This window comes from Cyprinodon tularosa, unplaced genomic scaffold (genome assembly GCF_016077235.1).
Source record: "Cyprinodon tularosa strain WSP-4 unplaced genomic scaffold, ASM1607723v1 ctg1, whole genome shotgun sequence".
Lineage (NCBI taxonomy): Eukaryota > Metazoa > Chordata > Actinopteri > Cyprinodontiformes > Cyprinodontidae > Cyprinodon > Cyprinodon tularosa.
In genome coordinates this window covers 537265-562855 of record NW_024037781.1, presented here as the reverse complement: position 1 = coordinate 562855, position 25591 = coordinate 537265, and the positions used below count along the sequence as shown (strand labels likewise).

The 25591-nt window shown below is 37.9% G+C and overlaps 1 protein-coding gene across 2 annotated transcripts in view; it reads left to right on the top strand.

Moving 5' to 3' along the window:
• The window catches only part of LOC119777390 (fibroblast growth factor 14-like), an 84739-nt gene that overhangs the window by 53385 nt on the left and 5763 nt on the right, over window positions 1-25591 (top strand). For both annotated transcript variants that reach the window (XM_038276286.1, XM_038276359.1), the window contains exon 3: window positions 6531-6634. In XM_038276286.1, coding sequence (XP_038132214.1) covers window positions 6531-6634 — 104 coding nt within the window. The remainder of the gene's footprint in view (window positions 1-6530; window positions 6635-25591) is intronic.

Sequence of the window (25591 nt, the reverse complement as noted above, 5' to 3'; positions counted from 1 at the left end):
TCTCTTTCAGCCTGTCAGCTTAGCAGACAGTTAAATTACAGCTGATGTTTTTATGTCAGTTTGACGTTTTGTCTCAAAGCTTTTCTGCTAAAAGGGGTCTCAGCACCTCATCCAGTTGGACTGATGTGGTAAATCTCTGTAAATAAATACCTCTTTTGAGCAAAGAACACATTGAACGGGGAACACAAAAGAGGGTAATGTTTCAAGTCAGGATTGGAAACATCAACATTAAACGTACCTTTCTGGATCCCCGTATGCAAACAAAACTGTTGTTATTAATTTATTAATTTACTCTATATCACTAGCCGTGGTATACAAGCCCACATTTTATTATTCTTAAGCAATTAAATACAAATATAGAGTAAAAACGTAGAGTCATAAAAGCCGAAGTGGCATTGAGGTAAATTGCTTGAAAAACTAAAGTGTTCTCCTTGTAGAAGTTGGGATAATTTCCATCATTTTTTATTAACAACATATCTAAACACCTGTGGTTAATATGAACTTGAGGCCAGACTGAGGGAAAAAAAGAGTTTGTTGACAAACTGGCCCACTTTTTTTTTTTTTTTTTTTTTTTAGTTTTTACGGCAGTAGTGGCTTGTTTTTTCAACAGTAGGCTGACAGGAAAGTGGGTATGAGAGAGGGGGAAAGACATGCAGCAAAGGACCACAGTTCAGATTCGAAACTGGGTCTGCCACGTCAACAACTAAGGCCTCCGTATATGGGCCGTGTGCACTAACCACTGCGTCCCCTGCATGCCCCAAACTGGCCACTTTTAACAGTTGGGTTGACATTTCAATAAAAAATAGGCATACAGTAAATATATACACATACTTACAGTGCTGATATGATCATTTTAGTCTCATACATTATATAGCCAGTAAGGTGAACTACAAAAGCCACACAGTTTTTTTTCCCTGGCTGCAAAATAACTTTGAAATGTAACAGCTTGAAGCTGGCAAAAATATCTACGAACTGGAAAGCTACTGCATTTGTGAATCTACATTGTGAGAAACCACTGCAGAAACTCACTCTTCCCTGCTTCACCTTTGATAGTTTAATCACTATCCAGCATCCTCAGTTGGTGACAAGTCAGAAATGCTTGACTTTACACAATGACAGGGTCTGTAATTAATGAATCGCGTTTTGATTAAAAAAAAAAAATCACAAAATAAGCAACCTTTTCTAATCAAAAACCATTTTTGCTCCTAATGTCTTGAATAAATAAACATATGAGTACAGCAACACAACCAATTATCTAGGTTATTGAACCATCAGATTGGTTGAAATTTATAATCATTTGGCTTATTTTAGAAACCCCTTATATTTTTTAACCTGTTGGAAAAACAACTTTTATAAAAATTGAAACAGCGCTTGAACATTCTTTATACCAAAATTTCCTCAACTGAATATTATAAAAACCTATAGAAACGAGTCTTGGGATACTGCCTGTGTTTAATGTTAGCTGTAAGCAGAAGTTTAAGTTCCATTTCTAAAACTGATGACAGTATAGTGATTGCCTTTCATATTTTAACATTTGCTAATATAAAAACACTTAGTGCATTTAAAACAGATATACCACTGAGGCTACTTTTCCTCCATAGGCAGTTACTAAGCCAAACCATACCAGGGACTCATTTATTTTTTCAGATTTACTGATGTTGGCTCTGAATCCCGTCATCTGTGCCGATGTGGGCTGGCTGCAACAGTCGACGCTGACTTTAGAGTTGCAAACATCTGTGCTTCCTTCAAAATGAGTCCTGTTTCATTCCTTGCCGACTGCCAGTGGCAGAACACAAAGTGGATTTAACTCCTTGAGTTTCACGGGGTTCTAATGTAACGTGACATAGCCCATCTGAGTGTTATGTCTATAAATAACACCTTGGGATCTACGTCCCATCTCCTGGGATCCTCTCGCTGAGAAGTTCCCGGTGACCGATGTAACCAGCAGTCATCCAGGAATCACAGAACTACGGTTACACTGTAACTTCCTCTCCACATAGATGGTTTTTAAGGTTTTATACCCTCAGTGGACCAATGCTTGCGATGCTGCTTACAGTATGTGTCAGATTTACAAGTGTTCAAGAAATGGCGAATACAAAGGTTCCTAATGGGGACTATCTTATGAAATTAACTGCAGTAATTTTTTAACACATAAAAATCAATAAATAATTGATTTAACATGTTAAAATCCTGACCATAGTTTGAAATGGTTGCTGCACCTTTGTCTCTTAACTTTTAGGGCTAGCTAACCACATCTGGACTAAAAGTATCTTAAGTTTTCATAGTGCCCAGTGGGTGAGCGGCCTGGGGGTTCTAAATGTCTCCTTGTTTTGCTAATACTGAAAAAAATGGGACAAATACAAAAAAAAAAGAAATTTCAAAGAAATAATGCTGCAAATGAAAAAGAAAGCTGCAGTCACATGAAAAGAGCAGCAAAGTAAAACCATGCAAAAGTAAACCTTGCTGCCAATGAACAAATTATATTAACTCACAAAACACATGCAAACGAAAAAACATTGCAAGCTGTAAAAACATCTGTAATTTAACAAAAACTGCAAACTAGCCCCACATAGCTGAAGGCCAAAATCTTTACAGAACCAGCTCAGGGTCAGTCTACACTAATCACACACTACCTCAGGAACATGAATAAGCACAACATCAGAGAGACAGACTAGATTTTTATGAGGCTCTGTTTAATAAATATGTGCACATAATACATCTATGCTGTCAAAATTGATCATTTATGGTTCTGCATGATATAAACATCAAATGGGTGAGAGTGGTTCTATATTTCTAATCGCATAAAAGATGCAAGGATGTATGGCACAGACATAATGTCCCCTTGTCTCAGTGAGAGCATTAATACTTTGTCATCTTTAATGATCAGCTTGGAGAGGTAGAGAACGGATTTGCAGCATAGAACGCAAAACATCAGCATGACTCAGAGGTGATAGGATCTCTGTGATATAAACCACCAGGGAAATTCCTGGTTGCCCGGTATGCCTGTTTACCACTGTATCAACACTGCACTTAAGTCGTTCACTTTATTTACATTTGCGTGTTCCGCATTTCTTCACTTTTGACACTAATCACAGAATATTATTGATCTCGAACATGCAGGTCAGGGGAAACTGATCAATTCAGAGGTTTTTCTGAATGAAATTGTTCTGTGAAACCAGATAAAGCAATCAAAGCAGACATGTACTCTGGGCACTTGGCAAATTAACCTTTTGATCAAAGGATATCTTTGAATTACATTTTCAAACAAGTCTGTGAACTTGAATCCTTATTCAATTTTAGTTCACTTGGCGATGTACGTTTGTATAATGGGGCTACCGTGTGGCCTCAGAAATCAGCACTATATATTAACAGATATATTTTTCCCACTTTTTGTTGGCAAGATGGAGCAAACTAAATATTTGCTGCTGATGCATCAGTCCTTTAATGGTTAAAATGTCTGGCAAGATTGCAGAACCAAAGAAGAATCTTTTGCAAAATCTCCAGGTTTGGACAAAATGTTTTTAAAAGTAAAAACAAAACAAAACACATATTAACAGGGAAATTATTAATTTTGATAAAGATTCATAAGATAACGTGCCAAGATTGGCCCAAGATATATTTGAAGATAGAATTTCCAAAGCTTTTATGAACCTTACAAATTACTAATGGACACGCTGCCCGATCTCAACTCAGACATTATAAAGTTGGATCAGGTTTGTGCTGTTTTCTTTTGTTGTTTTTTTTAATATATGCAAGTTTGGTCTTTTAAGGCTGAAGATGGATTCTAAATCCTGAAATCTAAAACCACTGCTTAGTAGACTGTCTTCATGCAGTGATCACAAAAAAATATTTGAAGAAGACCAATGATTTAATGAAGAACAAGGCTGACAAGCTATCTTGGTTTTAAATACGACATAATCATTTTATTGTCTCTCTATTCAAATGTTCTTAACCCTATGAAGAGCTTGCAGAGGACAGGGGACTTATGTATGTCTGCTTCTGTCTCCTTGAACCCCAGTCGGCCTCGGCAGATTTCCGCTGACACTGAGTCTGGTTCTGCTGAAGGTTTCTTCCTGTTAAAAGGGAGTTTTTCTCCACTGTGGCTACAAGCATGCTTTGTCTGAGGGATTGCTTGTGAGTCAAAGAGTCGATGCAATCAGCTTGTTTTCCTTAAATATAAAACTTTAATCAGTTTTACTCTGATTGAACTGTCTCTGTAAAGTGTCTTGAGATGACATGTGTTAGGAATTGAAACTATATTAATCAATGAATTATGTAAAAAAAAAATCAACAAAACACAGTCCAACTCTTTGAAAAGGTGCGTGGCAGATGGAATTGCTGTTAAAAAGACATTGAGCAGAACCGATCAGGAATTCCAAAAAAGTAAAAAATAAAAATAAAAAAAACCCACTGGACTTTGTTTTCCAAGTTTAAATACGTTTGCCTTCCCATTTCAGAAAGCTTTCTCAATTAAAAATGTCAGGAATAGCATTGAGTTCCAGGCTTATAAAGTGCCCGAACAAAAGCCTTGTTTTGGCTTAGAAAACTTGCAAATTTAATCGAAAACCTTCCCTAATAAAGATCAGAAAACTGACATAGGTCATGAACAAAGAGATGCACTGATCAGTGGCCAATTCTGACCTGCAAAAAAATCAAAACTGTAAGCTTTATTATTAAAAGCATCCAGCATGGATTTGTTCTATTCCTCCAACTGTGAGAAGCTGAACACATATTGAATACATTTTAAAAAAAAGCCAAGAGGTTAATGGAATTCACATTTCAAACCGCCCAACACTTCCCTTTAGTAGTTACAGCTTTTAGCATTGCTGCATAAACGTGAGTTTATTTTTTGTTTTATTTTATAAAAACTGTTACTTTCTGAGATTTCCATAAGATGTCCAGCATTTCTTAATCAAGCTTCTTTGACTAACACTGAAAGCTTAAATGTAAAAAAAGAGCAACCGTGCTGTAATATCAGTCTAGCATTCCTATTACCTCCTTAATTATGACTCTCTCTTCAAGCACCAGTTTGAATGAACCACTGACATTAATGAAAATAATGTGCTGAATAGTTTTATTTGAGATGCCTTTCTGCATGCTTCCTTTGAAATTGCTTTATACTTCTGCATTGGATATCAATAATTGCAGATTTGGAGTCACATGTTTACATCTTTGAAACTAAAGAGAGTTCTTCAATGATGAGAACAACATTTTGTTTTTGAGTTTCCAACCATCTGGTTTCTATTACATGAAGATTTCTGTTAGTCCCGACTTTATCGCTGTAGGTTTATAACACATCTAGATTTCTGAATGTGTGGAAAATGTATTCATTTCCATTAATTTGTTTAACAATAAATGCATTTTAATAGACTTACTTGTTAAATATCACCCAGAAATTAATGGAAGTGCTGTCTGCTCCTGTACCATCAGTGAGTGCTGCTCTTTTAACCTGACCTGCAGGAGCTAAGAGATTCAATGTCTCCAAAGAATGAATTAATTGTGACGAGAATAAAATGTCATCAGATCGACTTACCTTTGCTTTTTGCAGGACAAATAGGAATGTCTTTTTTTATTGTTTTAAAGATAGATTGTAAAACCTGACATATTTAGTTTGGTGCTTCTTTGATGATTCAAGCAACTTTGGCGCAATAAGCCCCCAAAAATTTTTAAATGTCATCATTAGATCAACAGGAGCTCTTTCTCATTTTTATGAGGGCTTAATTTATTAATTGATTATTGAACTAACATTAAATATTTTAGTCATAATCAGTAAGTTGACTGTACAAACTGAAAATATGGCATTTGCTGGAAGAACAACCCACATTTTCCTATTTACACCACCTACAAGTCCACATGGTATTTCTGAGCATTACATTTAGTTTCTTTTTCTTCCTGATGTTTATAATAATATCAGTGACTGAGTTTAAGTCTAACAAAGTCTGAATGTTTCAAAAGAAATACCCAGGTAAAGGTCTGCCAGAGAGAATGTTAACAAAGACATCTGTGATAATGCTTTTTGGACAAATTCTAAAATCTAAAATTGGCAGGAGATGTTTGGTATAGACTGAAGTCAGCAATCTAGGACAATAAAGTCCTTACTTGTAAAGTATGGAGGGGGAAGTATCATGGTTTACCGTAGGTTTGTTGAAGCTGCCAAATTGGGAAATATGAGAGCATACTGTATATAAGAAATAAAGAGAGCAAACAGAAGTAAAGCTGAACCCTTCAACATGATGGTTCCCCAAAACATACCAGTAAAGCTCCAAGACTGGGTGAGAATTAAGAAACTAAAAGCCCTGAAATGGTCAATGTCCAGATTTCCTTTTCGTTTGAAATATGCTAATATATAAAAATAAGCTTTGCACCACTTTACGTACGATAAATTTCTTAGTTTTATTTGAGATGCCTCCATACATGCTTTTTTAATTAATTTATTTATTTTTTTAGAGTTTTTGGTGTATTTTTTAGGCCACATAGAAATTCTGTATGCAAAGTTTGGGTTTAATTTGTTTTGTGTTGTCTGTCCACAGCTTTGTTTAACCTTATCCCCGTGGGTCTGAGAGTCGTGGCCATCCAATCAGTCAAGACCGGTCTCTACATTGCCATGAACGGAGAGGGTCACCTTTACTCGTCGGTGAGCAGACCAGCGACACAAACACAGACAGTTTTATCAGAAACCGCTGAAGGACAGCATCTATGATCACAGCTGTCGTCTTTAGCCCTGCTTAAAAATCCTGATTCTAGACGTGTTGCAGTCCCCTCAGGGTTGTTAATTAGACACAAATGGAAATAGCGGCCTGGCTTTATCCACTGGGGTAAATTGTTGTCTAGAGGTGCCTTAAGGTGATGCATCTGTTGACTTCAGCTGTGATCAGAAGTGTTGATATTTGGAAACTACCTTTGCTTCCAAAGAGGGGATGTTTATATGCTTCCAAGCACTGCATGTTTATAATGCTTTTTCTTATTGAATATCCAGTTATGTTTCTGACATTGTCCAAGCAAATATGACAGAAAAGTCATTAAGACAAGATGAGGGAAACATGTTTAGTTATTTTATTTAAACGAATATTAATTTCCAAAGTTAGTCTCATCTTTACTAATTCCCAATGATTAAACAGAAATATTCATTCATTAACATGAAATCCCAAACAAACGTGTCATCCAACATATCCAGATGGGTTTTTTCTGGCACACACTGTTCTACAATCACAGAAGTACCTGTTTAAAGTTAGTACTTTTATCTAAAAGGGTATTGGAATAAAACTGAGCCTTTTACCAGCAATCATTTCTGGTTGGTTTGGAGCGAAAATATCAGCAGTCATGAGAAAACTTAAGCATCTGACACCGGTCAGTCTTCCTCTTCGGCAAGCCCAGAATAACTGCAGAAAGCAGCAGACATCCCAACCTTTTTGCCAAGCAAGCACAAAGTTATTAGCCTTTTTTTGTTGTTGGGAGTTTATGTTTAAGATAATTAAATCTGACCTAGGAGGTCTACAGTTTAGTTGACCAACATTTTAAACCTTTTTTAAATGTAAATGACTCTTGTACACGTTCTTCATGACTCAATATAACCTCCAACAACACAAGTAATTATCAAGCATTCAGCTCTAATGAGGCTTTATGTAAGGCTCATTTATATGTAAAAATTAGCAGGGTACAAAGCAATAAAAAGTGTTTTTTCCCTGCATAGTAGAAGTAGAATTTTCCTTTGAAAGACAATAAATAAACTGTAAAAACTAATAAGAATTGGTTTATGTTTAAATATTTATTTACAGAAACAAATATGAACAAAAATATGATCTAAAACACGATGTTGCTCCATCGGTCATATACGAGTAATTCAGAACCTGCCACTCTCTTCCACTTTTCCTTAAACCTCCTTTTCTGTTTCTTTGTCTCCCCTACTTCATCTCATAGTTAGGTTTTCTTTTTCCTCTGCTCTCCGGGTTTTCTAACACCTTGAATGTGCAGCGACATTACCACCCCCACCGCTTCACAGCTGCGTTCTCCACAGGGAACGCCTGTCTAAAGTGACGTCCTTAACGAATAGACCAATGAGCAGTGTTCACAGCTGGAGACCCTGAAAGTTTTACTGTCGTTATGGTGTTTGAATTTGTTTAAAGTTTCAGAAGACAAAACTTTAATTAAAACATATATTTTGAATTCAAGCCATCAGAGTGGTTAGTATGTGCGGCTGTGTATATAACTGTCACAGAAATGCGTTTTTCTAGCGTTGACTCTGACTTATTTCTCCTGTGTGAAAAATGGCAGGTAAATGTGGTAAAAATACTGTATCTGTCAGGTTGTGTGGAGGTTTTTAGAGGACCCAAATGCACAGATGGAAGCTGAGGTGGTTTCTTGCAGATCTAATTATCCAAAGGGCAAAAGTCCACAAACAAAATACAGAAAAAACAAAATCTAGCAGACGTCAAACATACAAAAACGACGAGGAACCGGCAAACAGTAACTGAAGGGGAGAACAAATGATCGGATTGGGTGAAGGTGTGGACAGAAGAATCAAGAAGGGAGCTAGGGGACGGAGACTGACACAAGAGGGTAAACAAGAAATGCATAAGAACTCAGACGCAACCAAAAACAACTAGAATAACACAAAATGGAGATAAAACTCAAGAAAACTAAAAAAGAAACCTTAAACAGAACCAACACCATTATAGTATCCAGCTGTTAAAATAACTTTGACAGCCTTATTGAGGCATCATTTTGACAACTGACAGTGTGACGGTATAAGTTCTGATCAATCTCACTGGATAATGTTTTATTTTAGATCGATGAGTGGCTTAATTAAAACATGTGGTGGTATAAAGTTATTTGCTTAATTCCAGTTAAGTTTGACTTTTCAGTTAGTCTCAAGTCTGTCTGGACAATGTTCTACCTGAACATGGTCCAGACAAGCCTGTCTCAGTAGTCTATGTAGGTAAACAGATCTAAACAGATGCGCTTGTAAGTCGTTTTCATTTTAAGACATAACGAACATGATTTTTTTTAAGTCTGTAAAAATAAAAACCTCGCTTCACTTGTTTTTATTATCAGAAAAAACTGAGATATCTTTGTGGCTGTTTGTGTCCCTAAATGTTAAATAATCCTTAAGTCCAAGTGAATTTCACTGCGATTCGTTTTAACTGTCCTTCCTGGGAGCATCACCCCAAACAGGAGCCAACGTAGAAATGGTCAAATAAAAATGACTGAGAAGCGAGAAAGAACAGTATGGAAGGATAGGTTTGACAGCGAGAAAGAGGAGGAGGTGATGAGAAAGCAGAGCAGCGAAGAATAAAGGGTGAGTGAGGTACGGGAGCTGGAGCAGAATATGAATTATTTCCATGCTGACTCTTCAGAAACAGTTCACACTCATCCGCCGATGTCCCTTTCTTCCTGCTTCATCCCTCCTTCCTCCCCCTTCTTTTCTTTTTTTGGGATGAAGATGACAAGAGGGGCAAGAGGTGATGGGATGAGTGGATAGGTGACTGAGGGCATGAGGGAATAGAAAGAGGTTAAATAAGGGAAATGAACACGAGAGCCGAGACTAACAAATGCAAAAAGAAAGGAGAAAGAAAGGGAATAGGATTGTGAGAGAAATAAGGACAAAAAAACAAAATAAATGGAGGAGGAAAGAAAAACATAAACAGACGAGGGAGTTGGAAAAGAACCAGGAAGGATTGTGTGGATGAAACATTGTTTGTAAGGGGATAAGAGGAAGAGAAAATAGTAATTGGGAAGAGGAATAACGGCGCTCTGCTCTGCTCTGCTCTGCTGGGCTTTCTCAGCCTGTCACTGAAGTCACAGATGCATGAGGGCTTCCTGTAAATAATTGAAGAGGGGGAGTCCCCCCGTTCGCACTCAGTAGAAGTCCCTTCCAAAGCTGCACACAGAGAGGAAAAGTGGGAACGTTTGATCGGGTTCCAACTTGAGGACTGATGTGCTGGCAGCTCCATGATAACGAATGTATAAATCATCAGCGGCAGGTCTAATTCATCCTGATGTCAGCATGGCTTGATGTTTAATTGGCTGCTCCGTAGGTCCTGGCAGGTAAGGATGGTGTGACCAGCCTGTAGAGATGCTCATTAAACGTTAGAAGGGTGCACATCTCAAATTAACTGCAGCTCTGGTTTTGACTTTGTATACTTCATATGAAGTGAACTGCTTGTTTACTGGACACAAATTGGGTTAGTTTTTCCTCCGCCCAAGCTAGGCTTAATGGAGGTGACAGGATGTCGATACAGATCAGACCACAGTGCCTTTAACTTCAGAGCAACAAGGATCACTTCTCTGCAGTCTTTTCTGTAAAATGCTGGGTGTTAGAGCACTCATGCATCTCGTTTTCCAGTTAAAAGAAAAAAAATATCAAAAACCAAGGAGTTCGTTTGCAGAAGTCAGCACATATTTTTCCTTTTTAATTACATTTCTTTATTTTTCATCTGCTGGTGCGTGTTTTTTGCTTTCATAAAAGTGATGAGCATCCATTTGGTTTGTACCAAAGAAGGAAAAAGATTAGCAATATCAATAATCCAGGGTATAAATACAAAATACGGACGTAAATGTAATCGGCAATGGAACAGGGGGTATCAAAACATGCTGCACTGTGGTAGCACCCGCAACCCTCTCTGTTTTTCACAATTTAAACTTAAGATTCAAAGAGTTTTATGTAGGTATTGTGTGAGAAGCCCTAAAAGGTTAACAAAATTGTGAAGTGGAGGGAAAGGATACATTTATTTTAATTGATTTTTTTGGAAACAGGTATGGAAATTCTTTAGTGCCCCTTTTTACTCTGAAGGCCCTTAATGAAATCCGATCCAGTATTTAGGGTGTGTGTTGGCCTACTGGTTAGAGCAGTGCGCTTGTGCTCTGAGAACATTGCAAGTGCCTGGTTCTATCCCTTACAGCCTCCACTCTGGGTTCCTGAGCAAGACCCTTAACCCCAAATTGCTCCCTAAGGGCATGGGTTAAATGCATAGGTACATTTCTCCAATGTGAGATCAATAAAGTTAAATTATTATTATATAAAACCTTTTTTTTCTTTTTAATACAAATGCACAAAAAAATCAATAGATGTCCCCTTCAATATTAGAATTAATCATTAATGTTGGTCTACATTATATGGAATCCATCAAAAGTACATTAAAATCAGAGGTTTTAAGATTCATTGAAGTTTTTCTGCACCTAACACTTACAGTAAACCGTTCTCAGTAGTGGGTAAAAAATAAATTTAGATCCGATTGGTGCTTCTGTTAGCGTAGCCAATTCCCAGATGATTCAGCACCTCCCATACTCCCCATAAATGTGTCTCCCCCAATCTGTTAACCCTCCTATAAGTTTATGGTGTTGAAATACTTCAAACCATTTTTTTCAGTACATCAAGGCTCATGTTTCTCAGTCTTCAACACATTTTAGTATCACCCTCAGAGCTCCAGAATCACACACACACCATGTGTTGTAAAATATGCTCTGGGCTACAGCTTATTACTTTTCCATTAGGAATTTATTCTGCTTTTGAACCGAAAATGTCAAACTGAAATCATCTTTCCAGCTTAAAGGAAGAGGGTTTATATTCCAGATAAAGTTTTTGCATCAGAATGTTAGCTTCATATTGATGATGAAATAATACTGCTTTAGGACGAACTCCTTATCGTCTTTTTTTTGACAGAGTTAAAGACATACTGCAAATTTGGTCTCCATGATAGGTTTTATTAACTCAATATCCCCAGCATCTGGCAGCGCCTTGTTGCTGCGTTAGGGCGCGCATGCGTTCGAGTAACAGATGGCGTAGTGTGCAATGAGCTGCAATGTGATAATTATGAGGCATGCTGGGGAAAGTGGGGGGAAAAAGTGCTGATGAGTTTGGGACTGTGTGTGAATGAGATGAAAGGAGACAACTGTGTGCCCCTCGGTGTTGGCTGGGATGAGGTGGGAGCATGTCACAAGAGAGGTGAAAGAGGAAATTGTGTTTCTTCACAAAGTTTGTGCACATCTCCTGTAACACATTCCCGTTGGTGCTGCACCTGCTGTTTCTTCTTACACTCCTACTACAATATATACATTAATACAGTCTGTTACCGCACATATTGAACAGATTACAATACATCTCATCTTTTACCTACAAAAACTTCTTTATTTCATCCATCCATCCATTTTTTGTCATGCTTCATCCCTGCTGGGGTTGCATGACAACACAGAGACACAGAGGACAAACAACTGTTCATGCACACCCTCACACCTATGGAGAATTTAGAGAAGCCAGTTGACATAACAGTCAGGTTTTTGGACTGTAGGAGGAAGCCTAAGTACCCAAAGAGAACACACGTATGCACACGGAGAAACTGCAAACTCCATGCAGAAAGAGCCCAGCCTGGGAATCGAACCTGGAGCCTCCTACCCACTGCAGCCATACTTTTTTTCAATTCCCTTTAAAATGTCTTTAATATATTTTGTAAATATACACAACTTTGTAACCTAGAATACAAAAAACAAACTATATCCTCATTTATTATTTTTTTACAGGACCCTGAAGTATTCAATCATTAAATTGTGGAAAACAGTAAAATTACTTTATTAACAGTAGTCTGAACTGAGAAACAAATAGAAATATATTCTTATTTCAAGTGAATATACTTAAGGAAATTAATACCTTATAAAGATGTAAATTGTAAAGCATTTTCAATAAATTTAAGTCATCATGTGTTTGTTATATTTAAATTTTGATAAATCTAATTTTCTCAGTAGAATAACTTTTATTTGAGACCTAAAATGTAAATTGTATGTTTTACCCACAATTATATATATATATATATTTTATTCAACTGATAGGTAAAAAGAAATCATATTTTAAATAAGTGTTTTACCTTTCCACTTTTTTTATTTTTGCATTTGTTCCCTTATTGGTAAACCAGTACCACCTGATGACTCAGAGGTAAAAAGAGGAAACAGAACCAATATTCATGGACTTCATTTTGTCTTATCTGTGTATGAAGGTCCTACAAATTCTGTCTATTGGTTCCTGTACTGTATCTCTAATGTGCTCCGTATATCATTGTGACCTAAGGACATCACCTGAGATCCGGAGAATAGAACTCAAGATGTTTCTACATTTTTCAATGTATTTTCACACATTTTTCTTGTGTGAAAGGAGGCAAGTTGAGGTGCATTTTTTTAAAGTCTGTTCTATGCAATTAATGCATGTGGTGTGCAGTATCTTGCTAATTATGGAGACTCAAGCACTGTTGATTCCCTCATGTTTTTTTAAGGTGAATTTCTGCCGACCACCAGTATTAAAAATGGAAATGCATTCCTACATCAGACCCTGGCAAGTGAAACTATTTAAATGGATCCACTTCATCTTCATGCTGCAGTGTTTCTCTCTAAGCCTCACCATCTACTTCATCGTGTGCATGAGGACACAAACGCAGCTTCTGTGAAAAGTTGGCTTAAACTTAACCTTAACTCTAAAATATTATTTTTTTTGGGCTATTCTCTGTTTTATTTGTTTCAGGTTTTTGTGCCCAGAAAAGCACAAACATTTTTTTTTTTACTAAACTTAATTTTTTAAATGATTTAGTAGTCTAGTAAAAAAAAAAATCTTATGCATTACAGTTAGCTCATTATTAGTCAGTCGTTATTAGTAATCATTAAAAAAAAGTGTTGTTAACCTTTTAGAGAAACAGAGTTAGAACTAAAAACTCTAGGAATGATGCTTTTCTTACAACTTAAATAAGTCTGGTATATATTTGGTTCTTCCTTTAAGATATACATATACATATGTATATGTGTCCCTGTTTTTGTTTTATTTTCCTCCATTAAAATTGTTAGCAAGAATGGGTTTTACTGGCCCAGTGGAAAGTGTTTTCCAAATGGGGACTACATTATTACAATGCTATACCTTCTTATAAAAAATAAGTATAGGAACTCTACAGCTACTCTACAATTCAGCTTCACTAATATACCAAACACAAAGCTTTACATTACATTTACTCCTATTTGTAAATTTTTGCATACATATTAACAAGTTTTTACTGACGTTTAAAGTAAGTAAAGTATGACATATGTTTCTTGGAAATGCCATGGTTGGCTGATAAGAAATATAATTAATTTACCAAAAAATATGATCAGAAAAATTAAAAATTGTCCCAAGCAAACGATGGACTTTTTTTTACTTTATTGCATAACTGCATTTTTAGACAGTTTTCCAATAGCATAGGATGGTAGTATTAGTTGGATTATGTGCTGTTTGCATTTTGAATTGAGCCTGTTGAATTATATCCTAGCTCTTTAGTCTTTTTTGCACCTTAGAATTATTTTGTTTTTGTTTGCAATGACTGAATTTCCCCAATTTAGTACAATAATGGTTGTTTCTACTTTTTATCTATTACCCTGTTCAGAAACCCTCTGACCTTTTTTTTCAGTTCTTTTGGTAGAGTTCACCAAATCTTTATAAATAATGTATTGTTATTATAAGGAGTTTATTATCCTCTAAAACCCCCAACCCAAGAGAAGGGGTCACCAACGCGGCCCACAAGGACCACATGTGGGGTGCTGAAAACAACTCCCCATTGGACTAAGTTTGGAATTTTATGTAACTCAATTGATCTTCTTTTTTAAACATTTAAAGAGCATTTCATCATATTAATGATATCGGGCATCTAATCATTAATAGAGATTTCAAATGACAATATCTAAAATAAAATTAGAAATTAAAAGAAACAATAAAAATATGTTCATTTTGTATGAAGTCTAAGTGAATGCTGACCCCTCCAGGTCATAGGTCAGTATTGGTAGCACTTGCAATGACTGGTGACCCGTGCTTTAGAAGAGTCCGAACAAAGAACAACCAGTAAAGGTCCAGATGCATTTTCAATTATAATCTGTTACTTTAAACAGAATTTAACACTGAAATAAAATTAGGTGTTTATGCATCCACGTTATACATTGATTTTTTAAATAAAAAAAAAAATTGAACATTTTTTCATTTTGAAATCTTAAGTGTTTTTTGAAGTAAAGAACACCAATTGTTAGGTTTGGTATATAGACAATTTTCTGATTCACATGTTTTATAAAACACCGGAACTCACCGTTCATTAGTTTTTTTTCATTTTTATAGCTTAATGACAGAAATGGGCTTTAGGCTGATCTGCAAGGCTTTAGAACCTGGGTTTGAATGGCTATAAAGCCATTCTCAGGCACATGCTCATTCATGAGCCTGGATCGATATTTGTTTTGGATTATGTTGATGCTGGAACCAAATGTGCAGGGTCATTTTTGAATACAGCATTTAACTTTTCTTTTACAAGTTCACCATAGTTCTTCCAACAGTCCACACTTTCTCTGCTTTCTTTTTCTCATCTTCTTCTCCTTCTTTCCCATCGCCCGGCAGCGACCCAGACTGACACAGCTCATTGGCTAATTTGTATTGTAGCCTGGTCCCGGGCGCTCCAGAGGGCTTTACCATGTTAACAGGAGAAGCGGTGCAAGTGAAGTTAGTTGGACAACATGCAGTAATTTATAAATGTTTCAAATCAGGTTGGGTTTGGGTTAGCTAGTAGGGTGGGTCTGGATCGCGGTTTACTAATCCGTGACCTCTGCTTTAGGGTTTCTCCACCATAACCAGGAGTTGGCACGGTTAGCTTCTCCATATGTTTATTATTTGTTTCAGACCAATCCTGGGGTAGTTGTCACCAGAAAGTCCAGTTTTTGTTTCATCTGACTGAGGCAAGCAGGGGTGAGTAAAGTCTAGTGCAGACTTTGTGATGATAGGGCTGAAAAGGCTTCTTTCAATTTTCTCCCAACCAACCATTTGATATTTTTACTGGTTTTGGTTAGGGAGCCATAGGCAAGGTTCCTCTCTAACCTGTGCAGTTACTTTAATACCTCCTTGCCATCCTTTTTACAGTCATGATGGTGTGGTTCTCATTGTTGTTTGTTATTGCTCAGACTGTAAATATGGAAAATTCAGACAGGTTGATTATTCTTGCCTCAATCTTCAACCCTAAAGATTAAATTACACCTGTTTTACTTACTAATTCCTCCTTTTCCATTTAGAGCTATGGGAAGTCCTTTATACAGTCATTTTGAGCATGCAGACATTGTTTTTTTCTGTTGGGCTGCTGTGGCCCAATCAGAGGCTTTATGTCCTTTAGAACATTGTATTCCTGTCATTTCTTTTCTTCATACAGCTCCAATCCGTCTGAACTGCCTCATTTTTCTTAGAACAGGATGTTTTCAACAAACACGGAGATGTGTTCTCTGTACAAATCAAGCAGTGTGTGTCAGCCACACGTCTGGGTACGTAGGTGTGCATCTCCATTCATAACACAGACAGTGCAGCACTCAGACAGATCGAGCCCTGCAAATGTCTACATCCAAGGAGATGAAAAGATAGAGAAGTTACACAGAAAATAGACGTCTGAACATATGAGTCATGACAAACGAGTACATTTTCTGGTAACTATAGAATAAAAGACTTACTTGGAAACTGTTGAGGCTCTTCAAGGACACCACTGAACAATTTGCAACTCTGAAGTACCACAGGACCGACTTTAAAAATTGAAATGAGACCTGAACTTACGGAAAATGATCTTATCCACTACAGATGATTCATTGAAGACTAAATTACATTTTGCTTTTAACCTGCTTTGCTTTTGTGTAACAGAACTTTTTAAGTTTTAAATTATTGTCAAAACTCAGAACTTTGGACTTAGAATTTAAGGCAGACAGATTGATGTGATTTAAAATAGCGTTTATTGACAACATGCCGAATCTGCGACTCAGCAGCTAGCACAAAAAATGCCGGAATCTCTGGTTTTAAAGTTCAGTCCATGATAAAATACATTCAGAGGCCAATTCGTTGGCCACCAGACACAAATTTCTAATCAGCCATCCAATGGCAGCAAATCAATGTGTTTAGGTATGTAGAGATGGTCAAGACAATCTGTTGAAGTTCAAATTGAGTATCTGAATGAGGAAGAAAGGTGATTTGGCATGGTTCTTGTTATCAGACGAGCCTGTCTGAGGATTTTATAAACTGCTGATCTACTGCCAATTTTACGCACAACCACCCAGTATGGTCCAAAGAAATAGGTGACAGCTCTGTGGACTCAAAAGCCTTGTTGATGCCAGAGGTCAAAGGAGAATGGCCAGACTGGTTTGAGTTGATAGAAAGGCAAACATCACTCAAATAACTTCTTTTTACAAATGAGGTATGCAGAAGAGCATCTCTGAACACACAACAAATTGAACCTTGATACGGATGGGCTACAGCAGAAGAGCACATTGGGTGTTATACCTGCCAGCTACGAACAGGAAACTGAGGCTATCTCTGACACAACTCACAATAGAAAATTGGAAAAATGTTGCCTGGTATGAGAGTGTCAATTTCTGCTGCAACATTCGGATGGTAGGGTCAGAATTTGGCGTCAGCAACATGAAAACATGGATCCGATCGATCTTTGTAGGTTTAGTCTGGTGGTGTAATTGTGTGGGGGTATTTTTATAGCACACTTAGTTGACTACTTTCTTGATGGCTACTTCCAGCAGGATAATGCACCACTTCATTAAGCGCAAATCATCTCCTGCATTCTTGAACATGACAAAGGGTTAACTGTACTCAAATGGCCTCCAATGTCACTAGAGCTCAAACCAATAGAGCACCTTTCGGATGTGGTGGAACCAGAGTTTCCCATCGTGTTAATATGGACCAAACTCTCTGAGGAATGTTTCCAGTACCTCGTTGAATCTATGCCACAAAAGATTAAGACAGTTCTGCAGGCAAAAGGAGAAGTGGCCGCTAAATGTACATGCAGTTTGCTTATCTCTGTGTTTGGAGTTGAGGATGCCATCATAGACCAGCTTCCACAGACATGCTGTCATTTGGAAAAAGGCCGACAGCACTGTGAGGATCATACTCATATCATTCACGATTAACAAGTTTCAGCCAGAGTTTGAGATTAATAAAGTATTTTTTATTGAATTAGATTAAATGTTTGATGTATGGTTGAGTAAATAACCTGTGATTAAAGAAGTAACATAATTTTCTAACTGCAAAAACAATTTATTGAGATTTTTTCCTAAAGTGATTTATGCAGAGTTGTTACTGTATTTCAATTGTTGGTATAATAAATAATCCAATATTGTAATTTTGAACCATAAGGTTGGTCGGTCTCTATAAATTGCTTTCAGGTATGCTGAGTGTATGTATTCACCATTATGTTTTTTTTCTTTCTCTGCAATGGGATGGGGGACATATCCAGGCTGCAGCTATTATTCATATTCCCCATTTTTTGCCAGTTAATTTTTATTTTTTTTTTTCCAGTTCTGTGTCAGCTTTCCTCATCAAAATACATAGCAAAATGTTTTAGTTTTGCTATCACCTTGTTATTTTGTACTTAACTGTTGCACATCAGGTCATTTCTTTGGGTGGGTTGGTAGATTTTGATTAACTATGGACAGAAATACTCATAAAAATACATTGAGTTGGTTTAATATTAAATTAGAATCATAACAAGGTGAGGGGCAGAATGACTGACAACCTTTTTTGCCGACTTATTAGCTGCAAACCGAATAATATGCGGATAAAAAATATGAGAAATTGCTTTTCTTTGAGATATGGTGTACCATTCACTCAGTGACTTACTTGAAAAGAAATCCAAACTGAAATGAATAAGCAGCCTGTTCTCAGCTGATGTTTTAAAAAAAAGTTTTTGATAAATTATATTTTTCATTTGACATGTCACAGCATAATCTCTGAGCAAAATGTAATTGAACAGGCAGAAAATAAATATCCCAATTATCTGAACAAACAGGTTTAAATAGTGAAAAGTGAAAAGCTGACATGCATTTATGTAATAAAAAAAACAATCAATTGATCTGAATCTACCAGTTTTCCTCTGACAAATCAGATTAAATTATTCTCTCCATTCATGTTATGCATCCTATTGTTCAATTTGAATGCCTACATTATTTATAAAATGAAAACTACCAAGATAAATTGATTAGTTCCCCTGATGCTATTGGCTGCTTACGTTTCCCCTCCTCTGGATAACACATTGCAATAAATTTAATACACACAAACAAACATATATATATATATATATATATATATATATATATATATATATATATATATATATATATATATATATATATATATATATATATATATATATATATATATATATATATATATATATATATATATATATATATATATATATATATATATAATCACATTATACTGTCCATAAACTGTCTACTGTCATAAATATAATTTATGTATGGAAATATAGTGTTATGAGGGTTAGCTTTTTCTTCAATCATTTTTTCATCTGAAAATGAGCTTTTTTTACCCGTCTTCTTGGTGTAAAACAGGAGTAGATAAGAACAAGCTTAAATTCAGCACAAATTAAAAACTAAAAGGTATCTCAAGTTTTAATTTTCCACCAGGGAAGTATTCTTTTTATAGCTTGCAGTTATTTTCTGGTTTTCCAAATCTAGAACTAATTTCGGTGCAAATTAGCAGTACAGTAGATGCCTCAGTATTTCCTGCTCAGTTAATTTACTAACTAGACATTGAAGTCTATCTCCATTCATCTAAATGCTGGATAGCTTTAAAACAAGTTCTTTAGAAACACCTGGAATGGCAGTTACAGCAAAACTGACCTCAAAAAAGATTTTATTAGCTGAATTAGTGCAGATAAGAAGTGTTAAGCAACATCAATCAAAATCATGGTTATCCTCACTCTCTTCCGTCTTTTCTTTTCTTAAGCCAACACTTTTCTTTCCATTCTTCTGTTTCCTCCTTTCTCTCTAGGGCTCCTTTCTGTAGAATGATTTTTTTTTTTCCACAATCCCCCTGGGTAATTAGTGCTGTGATAATAACTGGTGTTGGAAACAAACACACCCACTTGCTGATCAGTGCACACAAACAGACACACAGATGCACACGCGCCACTGCAGTACGTCCATGCGGAACAACTTTTGTTCTGGTATCGTTACGCAAAAAGACCACAGAACAAGAAAAACAAATGTATTTTGAACTAAATTAGATTCTACAGGAAGGCTTATGAAAAGTAGTGATTCTGATGTCTCCTAAAGGCTAAACTTCAGTTAAAAACAGGTGCTCTCTTGCTAATATAATTGGTGTGAATTATGATTCTCCTCTTCTCACTTAAAACTGTTTTTTTCTCCTCTGCACTACTCAGTAACACTTAAATACATTATGGTTTTTGCAATATGTTTGGGCCCACACAGATTCCATTTTCACTGTAGTGAATGACATTTTTTAATGAGAGGAGAGTTTCTAGACTGTCTGGAAGAGACTGCTATATGTTTTTACTGTTTTTCCAGGTCATTTCAATTATTTTTTCAGTTCCTTCCTTCCTTCCTTCCTTCCTTCCTTCCTTCCTTCCTTCCTTCCTTCCTTCCTTCCTTCCTTCCTTCCTTCCTTCCTTCCTTCCTTCCTTCCTTCCTTCCTTCCTTCCTTCCTTCCTATTCTCATTCCTTCCTTGTCTTTCCGCTCCTTCCTTTTTTTTCTTGTCCTGCCTTAGTTACTTAGTTACCCTCCCTTCCTTATTTTCTTACTTGTCCTTACCCAGTTCTTTTATTTCTTTCTTTCTTCCTTCCTTCCTTACCTTTCTTTGCTTCCTTCCTTCATTTCTTTCTTCCTTCCTTTTTTGCCTTTCTTCGCTTCCTTCCTTCATTTCTTTCTTCCTTACTTTATTTTTTGCCTTTCTTCGCTTCCTTCCTTCCTTCATTTCTTTCTTCCTTCCTTCATTTTTTGTCTTTCTTTGCTTCCTTCCTTCATCTCTATCTTCCTTCATTTTTTGCCTTTCGTTGCTTCCTTCTTTCATTTCTATCTTCCTTCCTTTTATTTGCCTTCCTTCCTTCCTTCCTTCCTTCCTTCCTTCCTTCCTTCCTTCCTTCCTTCCTTCCTTCCTTCCTTCCTTCCTTCCTTCCTATAGAGCTCATGGTCTGTAAAGGTAAACATGATTTCATTGGGAACTTCGTTGCTGAATAGGATCTTTCTAAAGATTTTTCAGGATATACCGTAGACTCTAGAAGACGAAACTCTTAGCCAAGGCAGTTCTAGTCATCTTTAACAGAGAACTTCTACTTGCATTTATACAAATTAATATCAAATCAAACTTTTTACATTTTTTATTATCGCAACCCAAAACTTTGTTGTTTTTGTGGGAGTTTAATGTGAAAGACAGATGCAAAATTAAGCTTAATTGTGCAGAAGAAGATAACCGCAGACTTTTGACAGTTTCAACCAAACATTAATGACTCATCCTGTCTGCTTTTTCATCCATGACAATCAGATCTTCAGGAGAAAATTGAGTTCAGCCTTAATGCGTTAAACCAGATCACGCAGCCTTGGATCGGAAGTTTTTAATTCATTCATTTATTTAACACCGTTCATCAGGATAACTTCAAAAACGTGTCATTGGTCGTTATTGCATCTTAGGTAAATTGCAAAAAGCTTACTAAAATTAATTCAAAGGATTAATTATTTACTGTTTTTTATTGTTGCACTGTAAAATTGGCTGGAAAATTTCTCGCTTTCAAACCGTTGCAGCTTTACGCATCTAGTTGCCAAGTTATGTTATTAGTTTCGGCATGCTCTGCGCCAAAACTTGAGATTGCTTTTTCCTTCCTTTCTACAAATTCTTCATTTCTAGGTCTCTAATTGTCGAGGGACAAAGTGTTGTCTGTATTGATTTAGGGTGTTTCAGAGCAGGACGCCTTAACATACTAATAGGATCTTCTGGTTCATCAGGACTGTTTGGTGAACAGTTCAGCCTGGTAAGCTTGCACGTTAGAGGCATTCAAAAGATAAAGACGTCCGTCCATTTGTGCAGAATGTGCGCCGCATGGCTGCAGTGTGTGGAGATAAAATAAAAAGGAAGAGTGATGAGAGAAAAACAAAGATAAGAGCAGGCAGGGAGGGAGAGAGCGATAGAATCCCCTGCTGTTTTTCCAATCAGAAGGTGTCATCCTCCTCACTTGCTGATTTATTCTCTCTTCCCCTCTCCTTCATGTCCCAATTTCCACCAACCCTCCATGCACACCCCACCCTCCAATCCTTTCATTCATTCCTGCCTGCCTCCTGTCTGTGGGCAGCTTGTGAACAGAGCTATTTAGAAATGACGACAAAGACGCATTTGGGCAGTTCTGTCAAAATGACTCACCTGTAACGCCAGGAGGTTCCACCCGGCTCATTCTCACACTTCACTTATTCTTTCTCCCAGTCCACTTTGGAAGAGTCGCTCTGCCTTCGACATCACATTTCTTTTATTCTAAAAGCGCTATTAAATGATGTATGGCCAAACTGACCAGCATTAATATGTTTCTGGCTGTGCCTCATGCCCACCAGCAAAGAGCTTCTTACACAAATGAATAATGAATCCAGGGCTGCAGGTCAGGACTAAATACATCTATAATTAGGTTATTCAAATGAAAAATGGCAAGTGGTTCAGGGAGCAAACGTGCTGTCGATATGAATCAGAATCATTTGTTTTAATGACAGCGGGGGGAGAAAAAATGTGGTATTCATTCATTGATTATCACCTGTCTTGTTTTGCTGCCAACCAGTGGTTAAAGTCACATTTCATCCCTGTGTACCTCCCATCCGCTCATTCCCCAGAGCCACAAGTGTGTGTCTGTGCCGTCTGATCCCCCTGCAGCCGCCTACACCTTTAATAACCGTGTCACTCCCCTGTTATCATGAGGGGATGTGGTAGACCATGAGATGTGGCACATTATTGCTCTGTTAGATTACCAATGTGAGTGTTTATGCGTTTGTTTATTTCGGAGGCCTCCCTGTAGACGAACACCCGCTGACCCCTCCCTCTCGGTGCTGGTTGGTTGCCACAGCTACCGTGTCGCCTCTCTTCCTCATGTTGCTATGAGACTCGGACCGACCGACCTGAGCTGAATGAAAATGCATCTGTGGATCTGACGAGAGGCCTACAGGAACCAATAAGAGACAGTCTTGACAAACGCTTCCCTGTCCGGGGTCCAGGGACCTGAGGGAGCTTTTGTTTGGGTTGGTGGGAGCTTTCTAGTTACATGATGGCCTGTTTCCGACAACAGATGCATCAATTTGTTCATTAAATTCTTATTAAAATCTCCTGGTTGATGAATGATACCCAGGATTGTTAGACAAACCAAACCAAATATCTCAATGTCATTAAATCTTACAGGGTAGAAATAAAGGTTCATCAGGATTTTGAAAAAAAAAAAAAAAAAAAAAGTAAAAGTATAAAGATCAGTTTTTGTCTGGTAAGCAAGCATACAGAGTTCAGTAAATGAGACGCAGTACAGATATGTGAACTTCTGATTTAAAATCTCAGCTCATTCTATGATAAGTTTAACGTCACATTCTTTGACAGTTCTCATGTTTCAGTCTAATCTTCTCTCTCTTTTAACCCTGGCAGAATTCAAAATAAACAGTTATCCAGGCTTAAGATGTGCTTAGAAGTATATTTTCATTACATCATCTGAAGATTATTATTTATCTGGTTTGGCATTTAATTTCTCTATAATCTCAAAATAACAGTTTTCTTTATCAAGAGGGTAAACTTTAGTTTCTCAATTTAAATGTCTTAAACTTGTATATCAATGTACTCTTTATTAGACGATATTGTCCCAAAAGTTAGAAAATTTCTATCTTTTAAAAATTCTGTCTTAAAATTCTGTGGTTTTTTTTCGTTATCTTATGCAGGCCAGTTAGTTATACGTCACCTTGTACACCTAAATTCGGCCAATCATATGTCAAGGGTCACCTGTCAATCACATTTTTTCGGTCATAGCATCTTGATTCATGTGTCGCAGCTAATATACGCAACGGTTGAAATAAGAATCATTATTTAGTTTACCATTGAGCTCCATCCCAGTGTTCACGGGGATGGACATCTGTTTCTTCGGCAGGCATAGAGCTAACAGAACAGGCAGCGCTGCGAGGCAAGGGCTCAAACATGTACGGCTGTAAGCCTTCTACACCAAACCAAGCTTCTGCTGCCCTGGCGTCCTCTTCCACAACAACTTCGTCTTCGCTTTCCTCATCTAATTAAAAGATATATGACTTAGACTTAGACTTAGACTTAGACTTCTTTATTTGTCATTTTGTATGCACAGGGTGCATACAGAACGAAATTGCGTTACATACAGCTTATGAACGTTGCATTGATATTTCAAATGGCACGAGTCATAGAAAAATACAAAAAGTGCAGCAGTGGTCAAAGTGTGAACAGCGCAGAGGACAAGAGACAGTGTGCAAGCTGCAGTGGTTCAGTGCAAAATGGCATCTGTGCAAAAAATGCGTTATTGAAAAATACAATGAGATGAACAATTTAAAGGGCTAAAAGTTAAAAGTTCAGCAGCATTTGATGCCCGATAATGTGCAATAGGCGCAGAGTTCGGACTGTGGATCAAAGGTTCAACAGTCTGATGGCAGTGGGGAAGAAGCTGTTTCACAACCTGGTGGATCTGCAGCGGATGCTGCGGAACCTCTTTCCAGAGGGCAGCAGGGAGAACAGTCCATGGTGGGGGTGTGAGGGGTCTTTGATGATATTACGGGCTCGGGACACACAGCGCTGTGATGAAATGTCCTTAATGGAGGGAAGAGGAGCCCCAATGATTCCTTCCGCTGTCCTCACCACCCTCCTCACATTCTTCCAGTCAGAAGCTCTGCAGCCTCCACACCACAGAGAGAGACAGCTGGTCAGAACGCTCTCTATGGTGCTTCTGTAGAAGGATGTGAGGATGGGCGGGGGCAGGCGGGCTCTCCTCATCCTCCGCAGAAAGTACAAGCGCTTCTGTGCCCTCTTCACTAGAGATGAAGTGTTTACAGTCCAGGTGAGGTTGTCCGTGATGTGCACCCCCAGGAACTTTGTGCTGCTGACCACCTCCACAGCTGAGCTGTTGATGAGCAGTGGAGCATGGTGGGGGCGGATTTTCCTGAAGTCGACGATGATCTCCTTCGTCTTCTCCACGTTCAGGATCAGACTGTTTTCACTGCACCAGTCCACCAGCTGCTCCACCTCCTCTCTGTAGTCCCGGTCGTTGTCGTCCCTGATGAGGCCCACCACCGTGGTGTCGTCCGCAAACTTCACGATGTGATTGGTGGTGAACCTGGGGACGCAGTCATATGTCATCAGGGTGAACAGCAGGGGGCTCAGGACGCAGCCCTGAGGGGAGCCCGTGCTGAGGGTGATGACATCAGAGGTGTTCTGACCGACCCGGACTGACTGAGGTCTGTTGGTGAGGAAGTCCAGCAGCCAGTTTCGAAGGGGTGTGTTGAAGCCCAGATGTTCCAGCTTTCCCACCAGGTGCTGTGGGATGATGGTGTTAAACGCTGAACTGAAGTCCAGGAACAGCATCCGCACGTGGGTGTTCTTCTCCTCCAGGTGGGCCAGGCTCAGGTGAAGAGCAGAGGAGATGGCGTCCTCAGTGGAGCGGTTTCGCCGGTAGGCAAACTGGAACGGGTCGAGTGTTGGGGGGAGACTGGAGACGATGTGTTCCTTTACCAGCCTTTCAAAGCACTTCATCATGATGGGAGTCAGTGCGACGGGCCGGTAGTCGTTGTAGC